The 27,603-nt window shown below is 38.0% G+C and overlaps 1 protein-coding gene across 1 annotated transcript in view; it reads left to right on the forward strand.

Moving 5' to 3' along the window:
* DIAPH3 (diaphanous related formin 3) overlaps nucleotides 1–27,603 on the forward strand; it is a 551,468-nt gene that overhangs the window by 151,571 nt on the left and 372,294 nt on the right. Inside the window, exons 5-8 of the mRNA XM_060191426.1 lie at nucleotides 11,767–11,841; nucleotides 11,925–11,994; nucleotides 18,261–18,397; nucleotides 19,382–19,487. Coding sequence (XP_060047409.1) covers nucleotides 11,767–11,841; nucleotides 11,925–11,994; nucleotides 18,261–18,397; nucleotides 19,382–19,487 — 388 coding nt within the window. The remainder of the gene's footprint in view (nucleotides 1–11,766; nucleotides 11,842–11,924; nucleotides 11,995–18,260; nucleotides 18,398–19,381; nucleotides 19,488–27,603) is intronic.

Consider the following 27,603-nt stretch of genomic DNA (forward strand, 5'->3'; position numbering starts at 1 on the left):
GCATCCCTGTAGGTCTGAGCTTACATTCTGTGGTGATAGTTAGGAACATTCTAGGCTGTTCTCACTGCAGGACCCATCCTCGAGGGGCAGAGTATGTTGACTCAATCTTCCTTCGGAGAGGAGGGCAGTCCTTACTATTGTTGATCCACATTGAGGGCAAGGTCTTATAGAGACCCTTAAGAAGGTCCACTATGTTGTTCCTGATGGAGATGACCAGTGACAGTGGCAAGAGGGATCTGTTATAGGTCTAGACCCATCATGTTATCTGGGAATCCCAGGACTCCCTGACTATGGCCCCAGGTTATGGGGTGGCCTGGTAGTGACCAGAAGAGACATCATTAAAATATGTTGGTCTCTTGCCATTATCTGGCTTTTGTAGTCTTTACTTCATTGGACAAGGTTAGCGTTGCAGTGGTTGAGGGAAGTGAAATAGGAAGTAGGTGAGGAGGGTATCTAGATGTAAGTAGAAACTATTTGATTAAGTACTTATTGGTACCTAGTAAAGAAAGTGTCTTTTTAAGGTCTTTCTATTTGCTTACTGCACTAATTGAGTTACTTTAAACTACTGTGCAATTTTATATAAAGGTATATATTTTTCCTTAAATGGATACATTTGCACACGTGTTCTATCTCATGAGCCCCAGTGCCAACTCTACGAATCCACTGCTCCTTGAGGCTGTTTTTCCCATTTTGTTGCTCTTGTTGTTGAGTTGTTATAGTTGTTGTTGGATAGGACAGAAAGAAGTGGAGAGAGGAGGGGAAGACAGAGGGGGAGAGAAAGACACCCGTAGACCTGCTTCACCACTTGTGAAGCAACCCCTCTACAGGTGGGGAGCTGGGGCTTGAACCGGTTTCCTTATGCTGTTCCTTGCCCTTTGCGCCATATGCGCTTACCTGCTGCACTACTGTCCAGCCCCCCCCCCCCAAGCTTCTCTATTCTTTACCCCTCTCTAGAAATATGGGCCAAAAATTCTTTATGGGGTGCAGAATGTAGAAAGCATGGTTTCTGTAATTGCTTCTATCTGAACATGGACATTGGCAGGTCATTCTATTCCCCCAGCCTATTTCTGTCTCTCCCTAGTGGGGTAGGGGTCTGGAGAAGTGTGGTCCTGGGACAGCGGTGAGGTTGTCTGTCCAGGGAAGTCAGGATGGAATCATAGACCACCTATTTTTTTTTAAACTACTTCCCTTTATTTTAAATTGTTTATTTTAATTGTGAAACTAAGTTTTGGTTAGAGTGTACACGATTGCATCGTATTTTAAATTTGTGGTTCTCTTACCATCTTTTCTTTCTTTTTCTTTTTCTTTCCCCCCTCCAGGGTGCTCCTGGAGGCTATCTTTTCCCCTTTTATTGCCCTTGTTGTTTAACGTTGTTGTGGTTATTATTGTTGTTGTTATTGATGTCATTGTTATTGGCTAGGACAGAGAGAAATGGAAAGAGGAGAGGAAGACAGAGAGGGAGAGAGAAAGATAGACACCTGCAGACCTGACTTCCCTGCAGGTGGGGAACCAGGGGCTCGAACTGGGATTCTTAGCTGGTCCTTGCACTTAGAGCCACCTGTGCGTAACCCATTGCACTACCGTCCCACCCCCTCATACTATCTTTTTATCTAAAGAATTAGAATGCATGTTTCTTGTGTAGGTATTTACTTTTTCATCATTTTCATTAGACTGATTTTCTCATTTGATTTGGAATACTTTCTCTAGAAATTTTATGCCTTTGAATAATACATTATACTTTAAAAATATCTAGAATAGACTGTGATACTACTCTACTATATCATCTAACAGTGGGAAAAATGAATAGTTTGGAAAATAATTTACTTGAAAGTCAATTCCTAGAAAATATGTACTTAATGTTTATAAAAGGGCATTTTGTAAATTTTGCAATCAGAAGATTATTTAATTCTTGAGTTTCCTGTCTACCTGTGTAATTTAGTTTAATTTTTTTTTTTTGTGGCTGCACATTTAACGCACCATTGAATGTTTGTTGGCATATATTTGCTTAGCCTTACAAGGCATGCTAATTTCTTTTCCGCCTCTCCCTGCACCCTCTGCCCCAAATGTTCATTTTAAGTATTTAGTCACCTTGCTTAGGATATGTAAAAATAAGAGCTTTTAAAATGAGCTCTAATTATATTCAGCATTAGTGATTTATTACTTTGACAGTGGAATGTAAATTGAATCAGGATATTATACAGTATTAAAGCTGACCATATAAGTTTAAGGTATGAAATTTATTACTTTGTCATATGTGACCAATGATGTATTTTCTCCCCTTTCAAGAAGCTTCTTATATGATTTTTAACAAAATAACTTTGTGTTCTCCTAGGCATTTATGTAAGATTATTCTTCTTGTGAAATTAACAAAAAGAAGTACTTTTCTTATTACAAAATAGCTATTTTTTTCTTTATTTCCTTTTGTTGCCCTTGTTGCTTTATTGTTATAGTTATTATTTTTTTAATTTAATTTATTTATTCCCTTTTGTTGCCCTTGTTGTTTTATTGTTGTAGTTATTATTGTTGTTGTCGTTGTTGGATAGGACAGAGAGAAATGGAGAGAGGAGGGGAAGACAGAGAGGAGGAGAGAAAGACAGACACCTGCAGACCTGCTTCACCGCCTGTGAAGCGACTCCCCTGCAGGTGGGGAGCCGGGGTTCGAACCGGGATCCTTATGCCGGTCCTTGTGCTTTGCGCCACCTGCGCTTAGCCCGCTGCGCTACCATCTGACTTCCCAAATAGCTATGTTTATGATCTATAAAATATATATTAGACAAAGTGAAGAAAAATGCAAATTATCGCCAACTGGAAAGGCACGTTGGTAGAAGTGTGTCTACTAAAGAAATTCTCTTTTTTATGCTATGGTTGCTTATTTGAAAATACTGATTAAGACAGGAAATCATATCAGGAATGATTCCAGTGTTTTCAATTGAAGGTGTAATTATCTAATTGTTTTCTCTAAACATTGTGGGGCCACTTTTACATGGAATATGACCAGCCTGGCTGCACAGATCATATCAATGAATGTATTATTATCCACATATGGAATCATCTGAGTGTGGATTTATATATATAAAAAAAAATCTTTCAACATCTCTCAGTTTGTATTTGCATCTACTTTATAATGCTTTAAAAATATCCTCTTTCTAACCTTTTTCATATTCCTAAACTTAATTTACATAGAAATGCTAATCATGTTTCCCACATCTGTTTATATATTGATAATTTCAAAGATTATAATGATCATGGTAATAAATACAATAAAAATGGACTTTGAAACAAATCTAACTACTTTTTGGTGAGGACAGAAGCATATTTGCTAAATGAGAGAGTTAGAATGTTGGGCTTTAATGCTCATTATTTTATGGCTACTGAACTGACAGGTGTGAATATGATTAAGACTGTGTGTCTGTAGGTCTGTCTGTCTGTGTCCCTACCCTTATTATGTGGACAAAACATTTCTAAACTGATATTGCCATATTTCTATTTCTATTTTTTTATTTAATTATCTTTATTTCATAGAGACCCTCTTTACCCTCTTTGTTACTTCATTTTTGCTCTTTCCTCATCTCCCCACTCTAATCCTGCACTATACACTTAAATATTAAGAGGGTAAGTTCAGGGGCCATGAGGTGGCATACCTGATTGAGTGCACATGTTACAATGCATAAGGACCTTGGTTTAAGTCCCAGGTCTGGCTTCTGTAATTGCTTCCCCGTACTGGAAAATTTAACTTTAAAATTGAAAAAAAAAAAAAAGAATGTATTAATCTGATACAAAGTCTGCTTCATAAAATTCTGTTTATAACAGGAAATATCAAACTCTTAATTGCTTCAAGACATTTCTAAGTATATTATTATTCAGCAATAATTAGGCGGTCTCAGTGTAAGAGACAGAGGTGAAGAGGTACTAGAAATCAAAGAGAAAAGAGAAAAAGAGTAGGCCTCTAGGATGAATGTTCAGACCAGAAACTGTTCAAAGCAGCTTAGGTTTTGAAATGTAGTTACTGCTTCCGGAGGCATAGGATGAACTCAAAGTTGTGCAAAGTAATTTCCCACATAATGTGTTCTTATGAAGCAAACACAGTCACCTCATTGAGAAGAGGAGGCAATAATCTAATCACTTACTTCCAAGACAAATGAATAAAAACACTATCAATCCTATTGTCCACAGACTTAAGTTGAGGTTTTTACCTCTCTTCCCAAATGTGATTTAAGGAAGGAAAAGACAAACATCCAGGGTTGTCAGAGGTGGCAATAAACCTACCAGATTGTACCCACTTTTTTTATTTTTTGCCTCCAAGGTTATTGCTGGGGCTTGATGAGACTGCACTAAGAACCCACTGCTCCTGGACACTATTTTTTCCCTTTTTGTTGCCCTTGTTGTTCATTGTTGTTGTTATTGCTGTTGTTCTCGGATAGGGCAAAGAGAAATCGAGAGGAGGGATAAGACAGAAGGGGAGAGAAATATAGACACCTGCAGACCTGATTCACCACTTGACTTTAGAAGAGACACTCCCCTCCCCCACAGGTGGAAAACTGGCGGCTCAAATTCCGATCCTTTGGTCTGTCCTTGCACTTGGGGCCAAGTGTGCTTAACCCGCTGCACCACAGCCCGGCCCTCAAACCTAGCAGATTGTAAAGGCAACTTGACTTGTCACATAGATCTGAAAACAAGGGTCATGTCATATTTATCTTCTAATCCCTGGTTCCCAAGAACAACCAAGCACTCAATAAATAATTCTAATAAAACTGAACTGCCTTCATTTGCATATATACTTATGGAATGTATTTACATGGAAAGAAATGTGAACAAAGACTTCAGAGGCAATTAGGAATAACAGGTCTCCTGACTTCCACATTCCTGTCCTACTTTCTCCATATAAAAAAGGCACGAAGACATGATGAATTTTATGCAGCATCAATGAGCCTATCTCAGTTTTCATTCCAGAATCATCAAGATTGATCTCAGTAGTGGTAGCAGCTACTCAGACTGAACCAAGGATGATCAATCTGGAGTCCCAGTCCCACATTACACATTCGAACGTCATTAACTCCTTCTCCGTGGGGGATATTTTATCATCACTAAAATTCAAGTGTCCATTAAGAAAGTCAGAATTATAGTCTGGGTAGCAAGTAAATAAGATATTTGACTCTCAAGTATGAGTTCAGTCCCCAGCATCACATGTTCCAGAATGATGCTCTGTTTTTCTGTTTATTTGTTTTTTTCTCTTTTTGTCTCTCAGAAATAAATCTAAAAAAGGAAAAGCCAGAGTTTATTAATAGCTCACTGTGTGCATAATAAAGCACTTGGTATGGGAAAAAAAACAAAAACCAGAAATTCTGTCTTCAATCCAAAGGATCACAGACTAACGGTTGAGAAAAACGTTAAGCAGATTATTGACATAATGCAATGTGTGTTGCTATCATGCCGCAAAGAGAACTTATGCGTAGTGTCTACCTCTAGGAAATAGTGAAAATGATACCTGAATTGTATGTTAAAGGATACAGCATAAAAAGGGCAAGAAGCTTTTAAACAGGAGAAGAGATTAAATGTGACAACTGTGGCTTCTTCTTCTTCTAGCGTTTGCCACAACTGTGGCTCGTAATGAGCAACACAAGTGATCAAAACAGTAGGAAAGAGCTTGGTTTTAGAAGGAAACAAAAACAAAGATATACCATACTATGGGTCATGGGACTGTACTAAAGCACTTGGCATATATGGCTGGCAAAGTGATCCTACCTCAGCCTCCTTAGTGTTGTCCACATAGTGATACCGGAACCTCTGAGTAAAAAGGTTTGTTGGTTTGTTTCAGTGATAGTACATGTAATTTTTCAACAGTTGGTTGCCACTAAATATAAAATGGGCTTTTCATGTAAAAAAATACATGAATTTATCCTCTTTCATTTTAATTTTTTAAAATTGTTTTTATTTATTGTATAGAAACAGCCAGAATTTGAGAGAGAATGGGGAGAGAGCGAGAGGGAGAGAGTCAGAGAGACTCCTGCAGCACTACTTCTGCACCCCATAATGACCCTGGGTCCATACTCCCAGAGAGTTAAAGAATAGGAAAGCAGTCAGGAGAGGGGATGGGATATGGAGTTCTAGTGGTGGGAATTGTACTCCTCTTATCCTATGGTCTTGTCAGTGTATCCATTTTATAAATAAAATTAAAAAAGAATTCCGATAAGAATGTCATATTAATTGGTATGTCATTTCTGTTCGTGAAGAAGAAACTACATTTGCACAGTGTTGATTCATCCATGAATACAGTTTGTAGTTAAACCACATAATGCATGATGGAGTCATGCTGAGAGGTACAGAATAAAGAGTTCAGATCTTGATTCCTAAAAGAGTGTTTGTTTATTAATTAATTTATTAAAAAATTTTCTCCCTTTTGTTTCCCTTGTTTTAGGGGCATTGTGGTTATTATTATTGTTGTTTTTATTGTCGTCGTTGTTGGATAGGACAGAGAGACATGGAGAGAGGCAGGGAAGACAAAGAGGGGGAGAGAAAGATAGACACCTGCAGACCTGCTTCACCTCCTGTGAAGCAAACCCCCCTGTAGGTGGGGGGCCGGGGGCTCGAACCAGAATCCTTTTGCCGGTCTTTGCGCTTTGTGCCATGTGTGCTTAACCCTCTGCGCTACCTCCCGGCCCCAAGATTGTTTATTTATAGATCAATGGGTTTTTTTTTTTTTCCAGATGGCTTCTTACATGGATGGTGATAAATATTTTATTTTGGTAGAACTTTGTGGGCTTAATAAACCTCTATTAGAATCGAAGAACTGCCCACTCAATATTACTTTTTATTATTCCCTTTTGTTGCCTTTGTTGTTTTACTGTTGTAGTTATTATTGTCGTTGTTGGATAGGACAGAGAGAAATGGAGAGAGGAGGGAAAGACAGAGAGGGTAAGAGAAAGATAGACACCTCCAGACCTGCTTCACTGCTTGTGAAGCGACTCCCCTGTAGGTGGGGAGCCAGGGGCTCCAACCGGAATCCTTAGGCTGGTCCTTGTGCTTTGCGCAACCTACACTTAACCCACTGCGCTACTGCCCTACTCTGTCAGTATCACTTTTTATCTTGAGCTCTTTCTACCAGAATTAGTACGGAACCCCCCCCCCCCCGCCCCCCATCTTAAAGATGACATTGCTAAAAACAGTCGAGGTAAGGTATTGAGATAATGGACTTGTAAGTCATACAACTGGCTAATAATACATTATATTGACCTTACATACTTTTAAGAAAACTGGGAACTTTAAAATGCATATTCAAGGGGTCAGGCTGTAGCACAGCAAAGTGCAGGGACCCATGCAAGGATCCAGTTTCTAGCCCTTGGCTTGCCCATTTGCGGGGGAGGGGAGGGTCGCTTCACAAGCAGTGAAGTAGATCTGCAGGTGTCTTTCTGTCCCCTCTCTGTCTTCCCCTCCCCTCTCAATTTCTCTCTGTCCTATCTAACAGCAATAACAACAGCAACAAAGGGAAAAGAAATGGCCACCAGGAGCAGTAGATTCTTAGTCCAGGCACGGAGTGTGAGCGATAAGAGCGATAACTTTGGAGACAAAAAAAACCCCCAAACAGCAACAAAAAAAACCTATTACACTTGTTTTTTAATATGACCTTTTAAAGTAGTTATTTACAAAATTCCAAAATAACAGGAGTAAAATTCCACATCGTTCCCACCTGCAGAGTTCTGTGTCCCCATTCCCTCCATTGTAAACTGCAGTAGTTATCCCAAGGCTATTATTTCTATAACTATCTATCTTCGCCCATTTTTCTAAGTTTGATTAATAATGCTTTCTAAAGAAGAACTTCCCTCAGTATTTATTTATTTTAAAAAGGAGACATTAACAAAACCGTAGGATAGGAGGAGTACAACTCCACACAGTTCCCACCACCTGGTCTCCATATCCCATCCCCTCCCCTCCCCACCCCTCCCCTGATAGCTTTCCCATTCTTTATCAGAATACTATTGATAATACAATTTTTTTTGTGCTGAGAAATTAATTCTCATAAAGTATTAAAACAGTTAAAGTACAGATAATTTAATTAGTATCTGAGTGTAATTTTACTGTTTGTCTTGCAATTTGTAATTGTTTTTGTTAGCTTACATATAAGTGGATATAAGTTTTCCTTTAATGATTCACATTTTACAGTATAGAAGAGAGTTGTCTAGTGGATCCAAAAATAGCTGATTTGAGAATATGTTTGGTATTAGTATTCCACTTGTAGTTGTTCTATTCAGGCTGATAGATTTTAAAAACAATTATGTTCTATTATTAATCACTCAGATCAAAGGTTTATCTTGATTTTCTTGAATTGTTATACTTACTAAATCTTACAGTGAGTTCCAATATAAGCATATTAAGTTCAACATACTCTTTGCTTTATTAACATAATTTTAAATTACGTATTTTGGTATAAGGCTGTTAAAAACAGTAGGCTTTTTCTCTCCATTTCTCTCTGTCCTATCCAACAACGACAACATCAATAACAATAATAACTACAACAACAACGAAAAACAATAAGGACAACAAAAGAGAAAATAAATAAATAAATATATTTTAAAAAAGAAAAGAAAAATAGTGATTTAAGAAATAATAATGAGGGGAGTCGGCTGGAAGCACAGCGGGTTAAGCACACATGATGCAAAGCGCAAGGACCTCTGTAAGGATCCCTGTTCGAACCCCCCGCTACCCACCTGCAGGGGAGTCTCTTCTCCCCTCCCTCTCCCTCTCTCCCTCTTTGTCTTCCCCTCCTCTCTCCATTTCTATCCTATCCAACAATAATGACATCAATAATAACAACAACAATAATAACTACAACAATAAAAACAAGGCCAACAAAAGAGAATAAATAAAAAATAATAAAAAGGACTAATATTCTTAGAGAAACAGCTAATCCCAGAGCAAAAAAAGAACTAGATAGCCCTGGAATATATTGTGCCCCTCCCACCTAAGCACCACCTCTAAGCACCACCATAAGCCAGAGCTGAGTAGTACTCTGGTCTCTCTATCCCCATATGTAAAACAAAATTGATATTAAAAAAATAATGATGTAATCAATGCAACGAGTACCATCTCAGCACGCTTCACCTCAGACTGTGTACAGAGACGTCAGGTATGGAATGCCAACCCTTCACCCTCATCACTTGGGCGAGACCTTTCCTTTCATGGTATTCTCTAATTCCATTCCAGGAGGTTCACTTCCTAACAAAGTCCCAAAACCTAGATACAGGCCAGGTTCTGTAGGACAGAGCATATGTTCACATGTATCTATAAATTAAGGCAAAATATGTACCTGAAAGCAAAAATACACAATAGTCTATAGTGAGTCAGTATCAAGTTCATAATGAAATAGTGTCCACTTAGACTTAGATTATCCTCTTCTCCTACTTCCTATTACAGTTCTCTCACTCACTCCAAAGCTAACCTTATCAAAGCAAGGACTGCAAAATCTGAATAAGGGTAAGAAACCGGTATACTTTAACGATGACTCTTTAGTCACTATCAGGCCATTTCACAAGCTGGGGCCCTAATCAGGGAGTCTTGAGATTCCCAAACAGACTTGATGGGCCTAGAACTTGAATAAATCCCTCTCTCCATTGTTACTGGTCATTTCTACGAGGAACAACAAAATAGACCTCTTTGTGGGCTCCCATAGGACCTTGCCCTCAACCTGGGTCAACAATGGTAGAGAATGTTGCATCCTCTGAAGGGAGGATGAACAACATACTCTATGCCACACCTGAGGAAGATGGGTAGATACTGGGGCAGCATGGTATGTTCCTACTCATGATCACAGAATGTGAGTTCAGATCTAGAGGGATGAAAAGGTCACACAGGCTCCTAAGCTAATTATGGGTCCCAGATCACATCAAATCGATGGGGTTTACAATAATATTTATACCCTTTTCCCATATTAGGGAGCTACTCTCATCCCTGATCCAGCTTTCTGGTCCTTTCCTAGCCATGACATCATCTCCTCAGATAATAATTAGGATCCTCCTGCATATCACATTTCAGGCCCAGGCAAAAAAAAACAACCAACCAACCAACCAACCAAACAAACAAACAAAACACTAGTATTGCTACAGGCCCTTTGAAATATAACTAAAATATGTCTACTAGCTATCTACAAAATGGAGCACCCCCCCAACACTTCATCGGCACTATTCCAGCCTTTAGGTCCATGATTGTTCAACAATTTGTTTGGCTTTGTTAACTCTCTTTTTGGCAACCAGATTCCAGATGAACTAGACTTCCCTGGACAGAAAACCCCACCAATGTGCCTTGGAGCTCCGCTTCCCCAGAGCCCTCCCCAACTAGGGAAAGAGAGAGACAAGCTGGGAGTATGGATTGACCTGTCAACACCCATGTTCGTGGGGAAGTAATTACAGAATCCAGATTTTCAACCTTCTGCATCCCACCATGCCCTTGGGCCCATACTCCCAGAGGGATCAAGAATGGGAAAGCTATCAGGGGAGGGGATGGGATATGGAGATCTGGTGGTGGGAATTTGTGTGGAGTTATATTCCTCCTATCCTACGGTTTTGTTAATGTCTCCTTTTTAAAATAAATGAATAATTAAAAAAAAGAATAAGAAAGCTATCAGGGTAGGAGATGGGATACGGAGTTCTGGTGGTGGGAATTGTGCGTAGTTTTACCCCTCTTATCCTGTGGTTTTTGTCAGTGTTTCCTTCTTATAAATAAAAAATTAAAAAAAAAAAAATAATGATGAGGGATTGAGAGATGGTTCAGTAGAGCACTCATCTTCCCAGGCATCAGCTGCCATTGCTAGGGGAAGTTCCAAGGATGGTGGGGTGGTACTGTAATGACACACAGTCCATCTAAAGTAAAAATTATGTTGAGGCATTACTATTAAAAATTACATTGTTATTAACATCAAATTACAAAAATTAAAGCATCATTTTTTGAATATTTTGATCTTTGAAACTTAGTCCTTAACTTATAAAGAGACATATTAGTGTTGTGGAAAATTCTCTAGGACCACCCTTTTCTGATGTTTTGATAATTTTTCTCCCCACAACTGCCGGGATAGCCTGAGGGTACTTCTTCCCGAGCTAGTGCTCTCTGGCTTGGAGAGAACTCAACTGGAGCCGATCTAGGCTGCTGCGTGGGAGAGGGATCAGGAACTCGTGCCGCACTAACTTCCGCAGGAGATGCACTCTGGAACTCTCGGAGCCGGAAAGCAATTTCCAAGTGTCTTTAATCAGAAGAGCAGCTATTTTTATACTCTCCAAGTAGGGTGGAAACAGGATGTGATATAGAGAGGGTGGAGAGAAAAGTGACTGGTGAAAATCAGAGTGTGACAAGGAGGGGGCGGAACAGGTGAGAATCCTATCACTGAACCACCAATGCCCTGGAGGGAGTGCTTTATGTAAATGTAAAAGTGATTTATGTAAATAGACCAAAGCTTTGAATGGGATCAGTAAATCCCTGTATAGGCATATGGTTAAGCAGAAGCCAGGGGGAGGTGGCATACTACCCAACACACAACAATTTTTTATTAGTAATAATCTGTCTTCCCCTATATCAGTATACTATTTACTGCCATACCTATTCTGTGCTTTTTCTGTTATGGTTAAGATTATGCATCATGATTTTACACATGTTGTCATTTCTAATATTACGTATATTAGAATATAATATGTATAAATTCTTGACAAAAGAAAAAAACAACTTCTGGTATTCCAGACTAGAATACTGCTTAATATAAATTTACTACATTTCTTTTTCTTGTAGTTGGGTAGAAAGCTTTGGACATGAGGGACTTGGATTATTACTGGACATTTTGGAAAGACTGATTAGTGGCAGAATGTAAGTATTAATTATTATTTTCAGTTAAGCTACATTTGCAAGTATGGTCATAATTCTAACAGTGCTATTTTATGCCAATACAGACAAGAAAAAAATGTAAAGAAGAATCAGCACAAAGTTATTCAGTGTCTGAAGGCCCTGATGAACACACAGGTATGCACAAAGGAAATTATATTGTGTTGTTTCTGGTGAATTGGAGTTGTGGAATGAATAGATAGCATTAGTGCTATTTTCTGAAACTTTCAATCAATAAATAATGGGATAATATTTGATTGTATTGATTTTAATTTCATATGAAAAGTCTTTTATATTAGTAGAAACTTGAACAGATCCTCTTCAGGCATTTCATTACTCAGATGTGGACACTCAGGTGTGCTTGCCTTTTGCCTATCTCCTTTCCTTGCTTCCACTTTTAATTAAAAAATATATATATATGTATATGTAGCATGAGTTAATTTTAAATTTATATATGATTATTAAATGCAGTCTACAGTGCTACTTATTACCAAAGAATCAAGTAAAAAGACTTAGTATTTTTAATCTTAAGAGTTTAAATCTTTCATGATGTGTGTGCTATTGATTCATTGGATGGAAATTGAGAGGGAAGAGGGAGACAGAGGGAGAGAGAAGTAGAGACATCTGCTGCACTGCTTCACCACTGTTGAAGCGTTCCCTCTGCAGGTGGATAATGGGGGTTATGATAGTGGATAATGGCAAGGACCGGTGTAAGAATTCTGTTCTGAGCCCCTGGCTCCCCACCTGTAGGGGAATCGCTTCACAAGCGGTGAAGCAGGTCGGCAGGTGTCTGTCTTTCTCTCCCCCTCTCTGTCTTCCCAAACTGGGTTCTTGTGCATGGTTATATGTATGCTTAACCAGGTGCTCCAACAGCTGGCCCCAGTGATTTGTGTTTTACTTTCTTGATGTGTGATTGATTTTCATTTTTAACATCTTTCCTTATTCTCATTTCAGATATCTTTTAAAATTTTTTTAAAATTATTTTTATTTATTTATTGGATAGAGACAGCCAGAAATTGAGAGAGAAGGGGGTGAAAGAGAGACAGAGAGACACCTGCAGCCCTGCTTCTCCACTCACAAAGCTTTCCCCCTGGAGATGGGAACCGGGGGCTTGAACCCAGGTCCTTGCGCACTTTAATGTGTGCGCTCAGCCAGGTGTGCCACCACCCAGCTCCAATTTCAAATATGTTATAATTGATGGATGTACATACTAACACCTACACTATTGACAGTTATATTTCTTTTTGGTATAGATTTATAGATGTATTTATTTGATAACACAGAATAATTGAGAGGGGAGAGGGTAATAGGAAGAAAGACACTTGTACTGCTTCACCATTTGTGAAGTTTCCTGCCTGCAGGTGGGAACTGGGGACTCTGTGCATTGTAAAATGTGCACTAACCTGGGTGTGCCACTGCCCACCCCCTAAATGTTCTAGTTACTATTGTCTTACTCATTAATTTAATTTTCAGCATTTTAACTATGCTTTCCAACATTTTATCAAAATTTTCTATTTTTTGCTAATTTTTTTTAAACTTTTTTTTTCTTTATTGGGGAATTAATGTGTTACATTCAACAGTAAATACAATAGTTTGTAACTTTTTTTTTATCTTTATTTGTTGGATAGAGACAGTGAGAAACTGAGAGGGAAGGGGGGGTAATAGAGTGGGAGAGAGAGAGACAGAGACACCTGCAGCACTGCTTCACCACTTGTGAAGCTTTCCCCCTGCAGGTGGGGATTTTTGCTAATTTTTAAGCTAATTTTCCTCCATCCTATTGTGATCTGTCAACGTTATACATTTTCCTTGGAAATCATAAATTTTCTGTGTTGAACTTCTATAATAACAGGCAGTTTTGATTATAGTTTAGTTCATTGCAATAACTTTCATTTGTTGCTATCACCTGTGCTAATAAATATATCAAGTCAACTTACCAGTAATTGGAATTAGTGTTATGATCTCTGAACTGTAAATTTAATGGGCTTTTTGTTTTTTGGTAATTCTTTCAGTGTTTAGAGCATTTTATTTTATTTTTCTTCCCATTTATTTGTGATTAAAAGTAGGTTATAAGATAACTAACTACAGGGTATAGTTTCATAATGCACCCACCTCCAGAGTTCTATGTCTCCACCCCCCCACTCTCCCAAAGATAACCATTTGGCAAAGTTTTCATTCCCCTTTGAAACTAGTTGATGTTTTCCTATACTTAACCACACTGTGCAGTCTTTAAATTAGTTCATCAAGAGGAGAAACACAAAGACTTTAAATTGAAAACATGGTGCCTTACATGGCATTAGCAATAAATTGTATCATTTGAGTACTGAGAAAGTTTGATGCCATGTCATGAAATATGCAATATTGGTGTTAGCTTTTCTTCTGAAGCCAATCTCTTATTCTTGTATCAGTACTTGTGAGATCAAGTGACCGTGGATAGTTGTTTAGTACTTACATTATACAGGAGTTTAAGGGATTAAAGTAACAACCTTTAATACCTTCAGGAATCTGAAGTCATCTGTTAGGTAACAATAGGTTTCATGTACAATGCACATAAAACATGGCATTGGTCCTCAGTTTAGAACATCTGAGTTTGTATATAATTCAGAGTGGATCCTTGACATTCAGTAGAAGAGACATCCTTAGACCTTCCAAACTTTGTCACTGCCTCTCAAACCTTTTAAGAGCTTTAACTTGATTCACTCTTAATACCATTACTGGTAAGTTAACTCTCCTACAGAGTGATCAGTTTTCATTTTATTTTGCTTTACTTTATTAATTGAATGAAAGTAATTTTACTAAAGTAGGCACTAGACGTCTTTGTATAGTTCCTGATAATCTGTTCTCACTCCGGTCTTAAAATAATCACTGCACATTTTCTATGTTAGCAAAATCAGAGACTCCAACTGCCTATGATGGGTCTTTAGGTGTTACAGGCTAAAAGAGCAGACAGTCAAGATGTTCCTGTTTCACCTATCACATATAATATAGGACTAGAGGGGTTGACTAAGAAGGTCCATAGTATTTCATGGAGGCAATCCATTTGAATCACAGTAAGAGACTATAGAAGCCACAGAATTCTGATTCTAGAAGGCTAGGTATTGGCTCAAGACAGTCAGGTTGACAGGAATTAAAGGAGAAATGTGTGAGACAAGCTTCACTCAGTCCTCAGATTTATTCAGACAGAGCCAGCCCTTTCATACTTGATCATTTTGACTGATTTTTGAACTGGATTAGAGTGATACTTCATACACCTTTTTCTAAGTCATTCTCTGTAATGATTACCTAGCCATATTGTGGTTTCTGGCTTGTATCTGATATATATCTTTCCCCTTCTTATGAGTAATCCAGAACCTCAGAAAAATAAGCCTGTCCTCACTAGTTTTGCATACTGTTAGCAATCATGACAAGACAGAACTTTGTGAGGGGAACATGATAACCACTACACTATGGAAACAACTGCTAAGACAGAACTTTGTCCAAACCTTATATCCAGGAACCCTTGATTTTTTTTCCAGTTAATAGTTACTCTTTTATATTTGTATACCTAAGGCAACAGTTTAAGGTAAATGCAATATCTGAACACAGTGTGAAGGCTTACCCCTCCCCACATGCTGTACAGTATACAGAAAGGTGTGTAAGATGGGAAGATAATACATATCCAAGATTGGAAGGTAATAAGTAACAAATCATTGCTTGTCTAAAGTTGTTACAGAGCTGATATTTATATCTAGTGTTGATTTTGAGTTTACACTATAGCTCATAGGTACAGAATTGACATCAGGTTTTTTGTTACTGAATAGTAATTCTCAACAATCAATTTCTCACTTCTAGTTATGCTTACGTAGTGTTCTAGCTGTCCTCTGTTATTTGATATATACCTTCATGGAGTGTAAGTGAGCCCATGGATGTGTTTATATTCTTAAGTTAAAATACTAAAAATATTAAATATAACTCCTTCTAACTGGATGTTTCCTACTATCTTGGTAGTAGGAAATACATTTCGCCTTTATCCAAGATCAGGCCATATTTGTGATGTATTTAGTGCTGCATTCACCTCTCTCTTTCTCCCCCTCTTCCCCTCCCCCCCCTTTTTTTTTTTGCTAGAGCCTTGCACAGCTCTGACTTATGGTGGGATGGCATGAAAGTCTTTTTTTCATAACCATTATACTATCTCCCCTGACTATCATTATACTGTCATACCCCCCTTTTGGGGGGGGAGCTCCAGAGTTATTTTTAGGGCTCATAATCTGTATTGTCTGTATTCCCCCTTTTTTCTGTTTAATCACTTTTTTGTTAGGACAGAAATAAATTGAGACAGGGGACACACACAGACACACACACACACACACACACACACACACACACACACACAGAGATACCTGTAATACTGCTATACCACTTGTGAAACTTCCCCTCTGTAGGTGGGTAGCAGAGACTCGAGCCCAGGTTCTTGCTCACAGTAACATTTGCACTTAGCTGAGTGCATCACTGCCTGCCCTCAAAATATGCTGCTTACTATGGGGTTTCTTCTTCTTCTTTTTTTTTTTTCCTCTTCTTTCTTTTTTCTTTTCTTTTCTTTTTTTTTTTTTTTTAAAGGGAAGCATTGACAAAACCATGGGATAAGAGGGGTAGAACTCCACACAATTCTCACCACCAGCACTCCATATCCCATCCCCTCCCCTGATAGCTTTCCTATTCTTTAACCCTCTGGGAGTATGGACCCAGGGTCATCATGGGGTGCAGAAGGTGGAAGGTCTGGCTTCTGTAATTGCTTCCCCACTGAACATGGGCATTGACAGGTCGATCCATACTCCCAGCCTGTCTCTCTCTTTCCCTAGTGGGAAAGGGATCTGGGGAAGCAGAGCTCCAGGACACATTGATGGGGTTGTCTGTCACATCCTGCTAGCATCTGGAACCTGGTGGTTGAAAAGAGAGTTAACATACAAAGCCAAACAAATTGTTGAACAATAATGAACCTAAAGGCTGGAATAGTGCAGATGAAGAGTTGGGGGTTTCTTGTGTAGTATCTGCCTAAGTCATCCTTTAAGTTTTGCTCATGATACAGGTGAACATTATGTAGTATGGCTTCCATATTACATACATGGCACCTAATGAACGTGTGCAATGTGTCCAGTCTGAGCTGAGATGTGTTCAGAGGGGGGCTGGGTGGTGGTGTGCCCATTGAGCACATGCTTCACCATGTGTAAATACCAGGGTTGAATTCTCCATTCCCCACCTCCAGGGGCAAAGCTTCAGGAGCAGTAAGCAGGTTTATAGGTGTCTGTCTCTCTTTCTGTCTTTCTCTGTCTCTCCCTTCTGTTTCAGTTTCTCTCTGTCCTAACAAATAAAGGAAGGAAAAAAAAAAAGGTAGGGAAAATGGCCACCAGGAATGGTGGGTTTGTTGTGCAGGTACTGTTGAGCTCCACTGATAACCCTGGTGAAAAAAATAAGTGTTCAGAGTATAAAATGCACATGCTAGACTTTTAAATGCTTTGGAGAAAAAAAGGTAGAATGACAATACAGGTTTTGATTACCTGTTGAAGCTATATTTTGGAACTGTTTGATTTGCTAAATCAAGGTCTAATTGAAAGAAATATTAACTTATTGTTATGGAGGGGGAGAGAGAGACCAGGTTAGTGTACTGCACTTTCTGGAACTGAGGCCTTGAACTCTGTAGCTTCAGTCACACAAGTGTTCTAATGTTTTTTTTTTTTTTTATTTATCTTTATTTATTTGCTGGATAGAGACTGTCAGAAATTTAGAGGCAAGGGGGTGATAGAGTGGGAGAGAGACAGAGAGACACCTGCAGCACTGCCTCACTACTTGTGAAGCTTTCCCCCTGCAGGTGGGGGTCAGGGCCTCGAACCTGGATCCTTGTGCACTGTAACATGTGCACTCAACCAGGTGTGCCACCACCTGGCCCCCTCAAGTGTTCTAATGTTAAGCTCTCTCCTCACTTTGAAAAAAGCTAGGTAATACACATGGTTCACATTACATTTCTCTGAGCACTTGCTTGTGGTAGCATACCAACATTTTTTTCCCTCTAAAGTTCTTAATTCCCTTTGTTTCTTAACCAATACACAGTTATTTCATTTATATGTTCCTGATGGGAAGTCTTAGGATTCCTCACTGATTCTTCTTTTTTTCCGTTTGATCTGTTTTAATTATTACTGTCTTACTGTTATGTTTGAGGAGTCATGTGCATTGCCCAGGTTCTCACAGCTTTTTATATAAGTGAATGCTTACATAATAATTCCTAGGGTGTTAAACGTTCTTCATTTTCCCCAGCATTGGTAAGTATAAAGTATGTCCTGTAAAGACTTTTAAAAAATAACTACCTTTCTTTGAAGACACAATCCTTCTATCTAACTGCTAATATTTAACCTCTAATTTCAAATATATTTTAGTATGGCCTGGAAAGAATTATGAGTGAAGAGAGGAGTCTTTCTTTATTAGCCAAAGCCATTGATCCTGAGCATCCCAATATGATGACAGATGTGGTCAAGCTTCTCTCTGCGGTATGCATTGTAGGGGAGGAAAGCATGTAAGTCCTCTTTGAATATTCTTTCATAGAGTCTGATTCATTTATATTTTCACATATTCTTTTAAACTAGAATAAACTTTAAATGAAGTAGGTGAAAAACTAGTTTTGTATGGACTGAGCAGAAGTATTTTAGTGATAAATTATTTTTCTTGATATAATAGTTGGTGGCTAATGTGTTTCTATAAAAACTGATTTCAGCACCTGGTGAACTCCTCTTTCTGGATTTAGCAGACATAGAAATGCTAAATGATGATAGTAAAAAATATAGAAACGTGTTGTTTCTTTTTAGATAGAATTATACGTATGTGTCGTGTGTACTCCTCTATAAAAGTAATTTGACAAATCTGCTGCAAGATAGATTTTGAAAGTAACATTATGTAATAATGATTTACCCCTAAGTATAGATTGAAGCTTTAAACTTTATTTATTTATTTATTTATTTTTATTGTTGTAGTTATTGATGTCCTTGTTGGATAGGACAGAGAGAATTGGAGAGAGGGGGAGAAACAGAGAAGGGAACAGAAAGATAGACACCTGCAGACCTGCTTCTCCACTTGTGAAGCGACTCCCCTGCAGGTGGGGAGCCGGGGCCTCGAACCAGGATCCTTACGCTGGTCCTTGTGCTTTGCACCATGTGTGCTTAACCCGCTGCGCTACCACCCGACTCCCGAAGCTTTAACTTTAAAGGCACTATCCACATTCGATAGTCTTCTAACAAAAAGTCAATTGCATAATGTTAAAAGATGATTATAGAAGCTAGAGGATAACTCAACATGTACAGTAGAGGCCTACTCTTTCTAAGGGCCTGCATTTGATTCCTGGCACTGCCGTGTGAACACCTTGGGCGTAATCCCTGGAAATTTGTGGATTGTCATACGTAGGCATAGTGGCATGAGAGTTCTTTAGTACAACCAGTCTTTTTATTATTACATTTAAGTTTTTGGCTTTTATCAACCTAATTAATAGCTTCAAAATTTCCAATAGCCTTGAAGAAGTTTTAGAAGCTTTAACATCAGCTGGCGAAGAAAGAAAAATTGACAGATTTTCTTCTATTGTGGAAGGTCTTCGGCACAATTCAGTTCAACTACAGGTTAAGTTTCAATGATTTTTACTTACTGTTTTATAACTTTTATCTCTCACTTATATTTACCATTATACTATAAAACCATGAATTTCATGGAATATTTTATGGGGTTTTAAATGTATAGAGTTCTCATCTATACAGTGTTATCATTTTATCTGACAGTTATAACTTGGTCTACACCTATGGCTATTTCCTTAGCTTACATTATAGTAGCTCACTGGCTAGATTTCTCTATACAATTCATAGTCACAGTTTCACAAATTATTTATATACCAACATTAGTTGGTATTTCTAATTTTAAAGTTGACGTTGAAATGTATTATTGTTTCTCATAGGGTTAGTGTTTATAATCCAAAAGTTGAAAGTTTACTAGTAGTAGTAAGAACCAAGATACACTATACAGATTTTTAAAGATATTTAAGTGCTCTCTAAAAAAAAAATTACATTTAAAATAAAAAATTATAGCATCAAAGTTGCCTAATTAATGTTCATTTAATTTATATTTTTAAATATCTGATGTATGTTGCATAAAAATCTTTTTTGGGCTGGCCAGATAGTATAATGGATATGCAAAATTACTTTCATGCCTGAGGAACTAAAAGTCTTAGGTTCAATCCCCAGCATCACTATAAACCAGAGCTGAGCAGTGTTCTAGGATAGGTGGGGCCATGAAGTGTAGGAAGGAAGAGATCTTCTCCCCCTATATAGGGTGCCTTTCTGTTCAATTGAGGGTGCCATTTCCTGTGAAGAAGTCAGTGTCATTAGTCCCATTGATTTATTTGTTTTTTTTTTTTTTTTAACTGTTGGACTTATGTTTGAAGAATTTTGAAGTGTAGATCGTGAAGTGTTCTGTCAGTTTTTTTTTTCTATGAATATGACAGTTTTCTTGCTTAAGCTCCATATATTTGATCCACTTGAAGTAAAACAAATTTTTGAAAGTATTTATTTATATGAGAGAGTGAGAGTCCAGGCCACTATTCAGGGCACTATTCAGTTCTGATATGTGCTGTACTGGTAGGGGGGAGCTCAACGCACAAATTCTGTGCTCTACCACTGAATTTTAATTTCCATTGAGAAAATAAAAGTTTTGTTTAGCACTTAAATACTGTTTCTGATAAGGCCAGGTTGATCTTTAAAGAATTGAAAATGAGAAGAATTGTTAATTTTTCCATAGCCAACCATTTGTTAGTGGAGGTTCTTTATATTAACGTTAGTGTGTAAAGTAGCCAGCTTCAGTTTAGAATACAGTTTCTTGGGGCTGGGTGGTAGGTAGCACAGCAGGTTAAGCTCACATGGTGTGAAGTGCCAGAACCAGCAAAAGGCTCCCGGTTCGAGCCCCCAGCTCCTCACCCTCAGGGGAGTCGCTTCACAAGCCGTGAAGCAGGTCTGCAGGTGTCTTTCTTTCCCCCTCTCTGTCTTTCCTTCCTCTCTCCATTTCTCTCTGTCCTATGCAACAGAAACACCATCAATAACAACAACAACAATAATAACTACAACAATGATAAAACAACAAGGGCAGTGGGGGAAAAGATAGCCCACAGGAGCAGTGGATTCATGGTGCAGACACCTAGCCCCACTGAAAACCCTGGAGGCAAAAAAAAAAAAAAGAATAAAGTTACTAGGGAACTGGCAGTGGTGCATATGGTAGAGGACTTTCCCATGCTGAAGGGCCCAAGTTGAAGCTATAGGTCACTGTCTGCAGTGACAAGCTTTACTAATGTAAAACAGTGCTGCAGGTGTCTTTCTCGCCTCCTCTTTTTTTTTTTTTTTGGTCGTTTCCATTTATTTATTTATTCGATTTTGTTGCCCTTGTTGTTTTATTGTTGTAGTAATTGTTGTTGTTATTGATGTCGTCATTGTTGGATAGGACAGAAAGAATTGGAGAGAGGAGGGGAAGACAGAGACGGGGAGAGAAAGACAGACACCTGCTGACCTGCTTCACCACCTGTGAAGCACCTCCCCTGCAGGTGGGGAGCAGGGGGTTCGAACCAGAATCCTTAAGCCTGTCCTTGAGCTTTGCACCGCCTGCGCTTAACCCGCTGTGCTACCACCCGACTCCCTTTATCGTTTCTTCTTATCTTAGTTCCTCTTTGTTTCAAGAAGGGGGAACGGGAGAAAGAAGTGACCCACAAAAGTGTTAATTTTTTTTCAGCAGGCACCTAGCCTCAGCAATAACCCTAGTGACAATATACATAAATAAGGTTGCCACATTCTATATAGGTATCTTGGGAGGGGTAAGATTCTTTTTTTCTAGGATTATTGATTGTATTTTCCCCCACCCCCTTTTAAAATAATCAGACACGATAGTAATATCTAAAAATACCTTTTCTCTCTGGGGGTTTCTAAATTCTCAACACATAAAGCATGTTTTCAGAGCTGTGGTTCAGTTTTCCCATAAAGCCGTTTCTCTAAGTGCCCATTTTATTCCATTAGTTATATCATTTGCATTGATTAAACTGTGCTAGTCTGGGTGATACTAGCAAATCACTAAACTAACAGTATAACTTGTTTGTTGCTGAATAAAATAGAAACAATTTCTTTGCTCTTAAAATTGGTGAAAATGGGAGACAGTAAACTTTTGAAATAATCCTCATTGTTCTGATACTGAAAAGTATACAACAAAGTACTTTTCAAAGAAATACTGTTATGTTTTTAGAATTTAATAATAATAATAAATGTAATTGGACTCTGCGAATATGATGGAATCGAGCAGACTTTCACACAACCTGCATAGCTGAGTAAGAAAGTGGAAAACTGAGAGTAGCGGTAGATAGGCATAATGGTTACGCAAAGAGATTCTCAGGCTCCAAAATTCCAGGTTCAATCTCCCACACCACCATAAATCAGAGCTGAGCAGTGCTCTGGGCAAGTGGCGGGGGAAGCAAAAAACTGAGTTCTGTAATAAACTTATAATTGTCAGAATTTAAATAGCCTTACTTCTGGGAAGGAAAGTACACATATAAAGATTGAATTGAAGTCTGCCTTGCTTTTCTCAAGTGTATCAGACAGATTTTCAATTTCAATCAGCATAGTCTACTTTAGATTATTAAACAGGAAATGGTAAACGGGATCCTAACTGAATTCTTGACAGGTCTATCAACTCACATTTGTATAGTATAAAGTCATGAGCAATATAGGCGAATATATGCTGCACTATATACAGTAATATCCTAATGGATATTACACTACAGGTCATAGGACCCTAACTCCAAAACCTTCGTCAGTGTTTAGTCTTCAGTTTGAAAATATTTCTTGTTGGTGAGGCCTTCTTGAGTATGTAAGAGAGTTGGAATAAGTTTGAATCAACCAACCTCCAGTTTATGACTGAAATTCTTTTTTTTTTTTCCTCCAGGGTTATTTCTGGGGCTCAGTTCCTGCATTATGAATCCACTGCTTCTGGAGGCTATTTTTTCCCATTTTTGTTGCCCTTGTTTATAGTTGTTATTGTTATTATTATTGTTATTTCTGTCGTTGTTATTGGATAGGACAAAGAAATCAAGAGAGCAGGGGAAGACAGAGAGGGGGAGAGAAAGATAGACACCTGTAGACATGCTTAACCCACTGTGCTATCGCTCGGCCCCCGAAATTCATTTTTTGTGTTATTTTAATTTGTTGTTTAATTTTCATTTCCAATACTTTAATAGAATAACAGAAGCCTTGTTTAATTTACAATGATTGTGTTGAAATCTTTGCCTTTGTTCTCAGAAATGATTGAACTGTGGAAAATTATCAGGCAAGGGATAAAAAAATGGGACTTGTATAGTTCTTTTCAGTGGGTGTTTGGCTGTTATGTGTATGTTTTTTATTTATTTATTTATTTATTTATTTTTCTTGCCACCAGGGTTATTCCTGGGGCTCGGTGCCTGCACTATGAATCCAATGCTTCTGGAGGCTATTTTTCCCATTGTGTTGCCTTTGTTGTTGTGCTTGTTATAGTTGTTATTGTTGTCATAGCTGTTGTTGTTGTTGGATAGGACAGATAGAAATAGAGACAGGAGGGGAAGACAGAGAGGTGGAGAGAAAGATAGACACCTGCAGACCTGCTTCACTGCTTGCGAAGCGACCCCTTGCAGGTGTGGAGCCGGGGGCTCGAATCGGGATCCTTATGCCGGCCCTTGTGCTTTGCGCCACATGCACCTAACCCGCTGCGCTACCACACGACTCCCTATGTGTATGTTTTTAAACTCATTGTGGCAATATCCTGTTTCTTCCTTTATGATGTCTTCTTGTTTGAGTCCCTTGGAGTCTGTAGACTATATGAGACTGTACACCATTTGTAAACTAACACACTAATTATCTACTGTTACATGGCTACTAATACAAGATATGGACATGTAGGTCAAATACACAAGACTTTTTACCCACAATAATGAATGCCATTAGCTCAACTCTTAGCTCTGATTTCCAGTTCCAGTAGTTTGTGTTCTGACAGAGATGCTCTGAGCAAATTTTCTGTCATGATATAGATACAGAAGGTATTATGCTGATTGGTATATATTGTGATGAGATCTATTCAGCTTATTCATAGACTAAGACCACTGGTTAATAGGGTTCCAAGCAACACATTGAGGCCATATGCTTTATTGACCTTAGCCATACCTTCCAGGTTCCAGATCTAGTGACTGGACATATTCCATAAACTATCTCCTACCTCAGAACGGTAGGCGTCTACTTAATTTTTCCTCTGGTCCTTTTTCCTTTTGACATGAGATGCTAATGACTTCCTCCTATTGAGCACAGGGCATGTCTTGGACAAGTCTTTCATCATTATTAACCTGGTGGTGAGCTGAAATTAACATGAGACCTTGTTGGCTGAGCCAGTGTGTTGGCTTTGATCACTTAATCTAAAACCAAGGATACATTTTTATCATCTGTTCTAAGTGGGTGACTTTCACTCAGTATAACTACCTGCATGTTACACATAAATACTGATCAATAGTATTTACCAAGCGGCCTATTTTGGAGAGCTCCCCATAGTTGCCCATATATTGCATGTTCTACTAGTACTGTATTCTCACACACTTGAACACCAGAGAGGTGCAAATCAAGGTGTTTTGGGGTGAAGAAGACAAGCTAATACATTCATCACAAGATAATCCTGGAGGTGTACATAATACTCCTGGTAGGAAAATATTGTGGTTTTTCTTTGCCTCCAGAGTTATTCTGGGGCTCGGTGCCTGCACTATGAATCCTGGAGGCCATCTTTTCCATTTTGTTGCCTTTGCTGCTTTTGTTTTTACTGTTGTTGGATAGGATAGAGAGAAATGGAGAAGGGGAAGACAGAGAGGGGGAGAGGAAGAGATACACCTGCACAACTTGGAAAAATCATCCAAAAGGACATTCAGTGTCTTTACTTGCAGTACTCACAGAATTGTGACCTAGAGAGATTTCTTAAAATAAAGCTCAGACTACTGAACCTTCTTAACCTTTCCTTCAGTTTTATGTGCCTGCTGTTGTTCTTCTGCATTCATTGGACCTTTGATGGAGATTGAATGGGATGATACCTTTATTAATTTGACTCATGAGAAGCTAGAGTATTTCTCCTATACTAGTTACTATACAAACAAAAAAAAAAACAGGTTTTCTGAGGCTTCCTAGTCAGAAGTTCTCTCAAAGAGCAAGCATGCTCAAGGAAAGGATGGAGAAATTTATTTCAGTGGAACAAAATTCTTATGTGAATCTATTGCAACATTATTTTTGGATCTTGATTACTTAAAATATACTTAAGCTCTTACATTTAATTGCTCCTAGGTTTTCAGATTTTGATTTAATATATTCTTAATTTGCTTTTCCCCTTTTGTTGCCCTTGTTTTATTGTTGTTGTAGTTATTGTTGTTGTTGTTACTGATGTCTTCATTGTTGGATAGGACAGAGAGAAATGGAGAGAGGAAGGGAAGACAGAGAGAGGGAGAGAAAGATAGATACCTGCAGACCTGCTTCACCGCTTGTGAAATGATCCCCTGCAGGTGGGGAGCTGGGCCTGAACCATTATCCTTACACTGGTCCTCGTGCTTTGCGCCAGGTGCACTTAAACTGCTGTGCTACCGCCTTGCCCCCAATATATTCTTTAGATATAATTATGGATAGCTAGTTCTGGGTATTTTTTTGTGCACCACTTATTTTTACTATCAATAAAAAATTAATTGATTTCTTCAGTTGAAATTGTTCTCTTTTGGGTTTACTTTTCCTGTGAAGTAAAATATATGTAGTATTAAATGATCAATCTAGACATTTTAATACTTGCTGTTCAGTGGTATTAAGTATTTTGCTACCATCATATCTTTAGACCAGTTAAGGTCTAGTGACAATGTTGATTAAAGAGTTGCCATGGTGGTGTTAATATCCTCTTAGGAGTCTGTTAAGTGCCTCTGTTCATATGTTTGTATAGAATTTTAATGGTAGATATTTCTCTGCAGTGGAATATTTTCTAGAGGAAGGAAAAACCAGGGACATGTTCTTTGCCTTTGGTGTCTGATTCTGGAACAATTATTAAAGGAAAATTGTGTTCCAGATATTCAGATATCTGGAGGGCAGTGATCTTAATGGTATTCTCATGGTTGCAGAGTAAAGTGCTGAGGGAGGCCCCATGCAGAGAAAAGTAAGAAAGTTATCTGTGTTCAAAGAGCACAATATATTACAGTATTTATTTTTTGTAACATTGTTGGGACATTCCAGATGTAGAGATGATTTTTTAAAAGTATTTCTTTCTTTCTTAATTCCCTTTTGCTGCCCTTGTTGTTTTATTGTTGTAGTAGTAGTTGTTGTTGTTGATGTTGATGATGTGATCATTGTCACTGCCCCCACTCCAATCCTCTGAAGAGCAATACTCAGCTCTAGCTTATAGTGGTGTAGGGGATTGAATCTGGGACTTTCATGCTTCAGGCATGAGAGTCTGTTTGCATAACTGTTAGGCTAGGTCCCCCATGAGATTTTAATTCTTACTTTGGTTACTGATTTTACTGAAGCTTCCTATCAGTAGGATTAATATATCAGTACAATCCAAAATATCAGATATGGTATTATGAACTTATTAAAAATGTGTTAAGTTGATAGATATTAAAGAAATAGATAAATATGATTTAAAGGTATACTCATTTCTTGTGGAGCACACTTAGGTGTAAAATACTGATTAGCATTATCTTATTTAGAATTTATTGTCAATTCTCAATCTATACATACTTTTCTACACTCATGCTGCAACAGCTCACCAGAAATATATTAATTTTTGTATCCAAGATAACTGCAAAGTTTTGTAATTAACCAGTCAGTCAGTTATTCAGTGACTGCTGTGCACTGGGTTATGCTAGTTATTAGACCTATAAAGCTTAATGAAATATACTCCTGCCCTTAAGAAGCTTTAACTCAGGAATTTAAAGCTGACTAATATTTCACATAAAAAATTGTAGTACTAGCTGTTTCAGCAAACGCATGAGAAGGTATAGGAAAGAATTAATGATGTCTCAGCGGGGAGTATCAATAAATATTTAAAAATTAAATTTGTTTTTCAGTATTCTTTTTAGTGAATTATAGCCTCATGAATCCTACACTTTATTTCTTGAGTCTGTGTGGGACATATGAAGTTACCTAGGTTCTGGCATCTCATTTATAGTAGCTATCATTTACAGAACATATAGTTGGAAGTATAAATAAAATACAGAACTTTAGATCTGTTGGTATACTTTTACTATATGTTTGTCTACATAATGTAGTCAGTTTAGGTTTTTTTGTGAATTAGTACATCTGAAGTTTAAATTCTTTGGAGTTTCTTTATTTGTACTGGAGGCAAAATATTTCTTTGTGAGCCTTATTTACTCATTTTAACTTGACAAATGTAAAATTTGATTGTGCAAAGAGATGCAGATGATGTTTGCTATAGGGTAGAGAAGATGAATAGCAGTGTAATCTATATCTTCCAGGCCCAGATAATAAGGATTTACAAATTCACATAGGATTTTTATTAAAGTATTTCACTGGTACTTATTTGCAATCTGAATTTAGCTTCTGTGGCTAGATTTTCAATTTAGAATAGCCATCATTTTACTTGTAGATATCTCTGCTTATATTCAGGGCAAGGATGTTGACCAAAGAATGAACTTTTTAAAGAATACATCCTTTTTCTGTT

Source organism: Erinaceus europaeus, chromosome 5 (assembly GCF_950295315.1).
Source record: "Erinaceus europaeus chromosome 5, mEriEur2.1, whole genome shotgun sequence".
In the NCBI taxonomy this organism is placed as follows: domain Eukaryota; kingdom Metazoa; phylum Chordata; class Mammalia; order Eulipotyphla; family Erinaceidae; genus Erinaceus; species Erinaceus europaeus.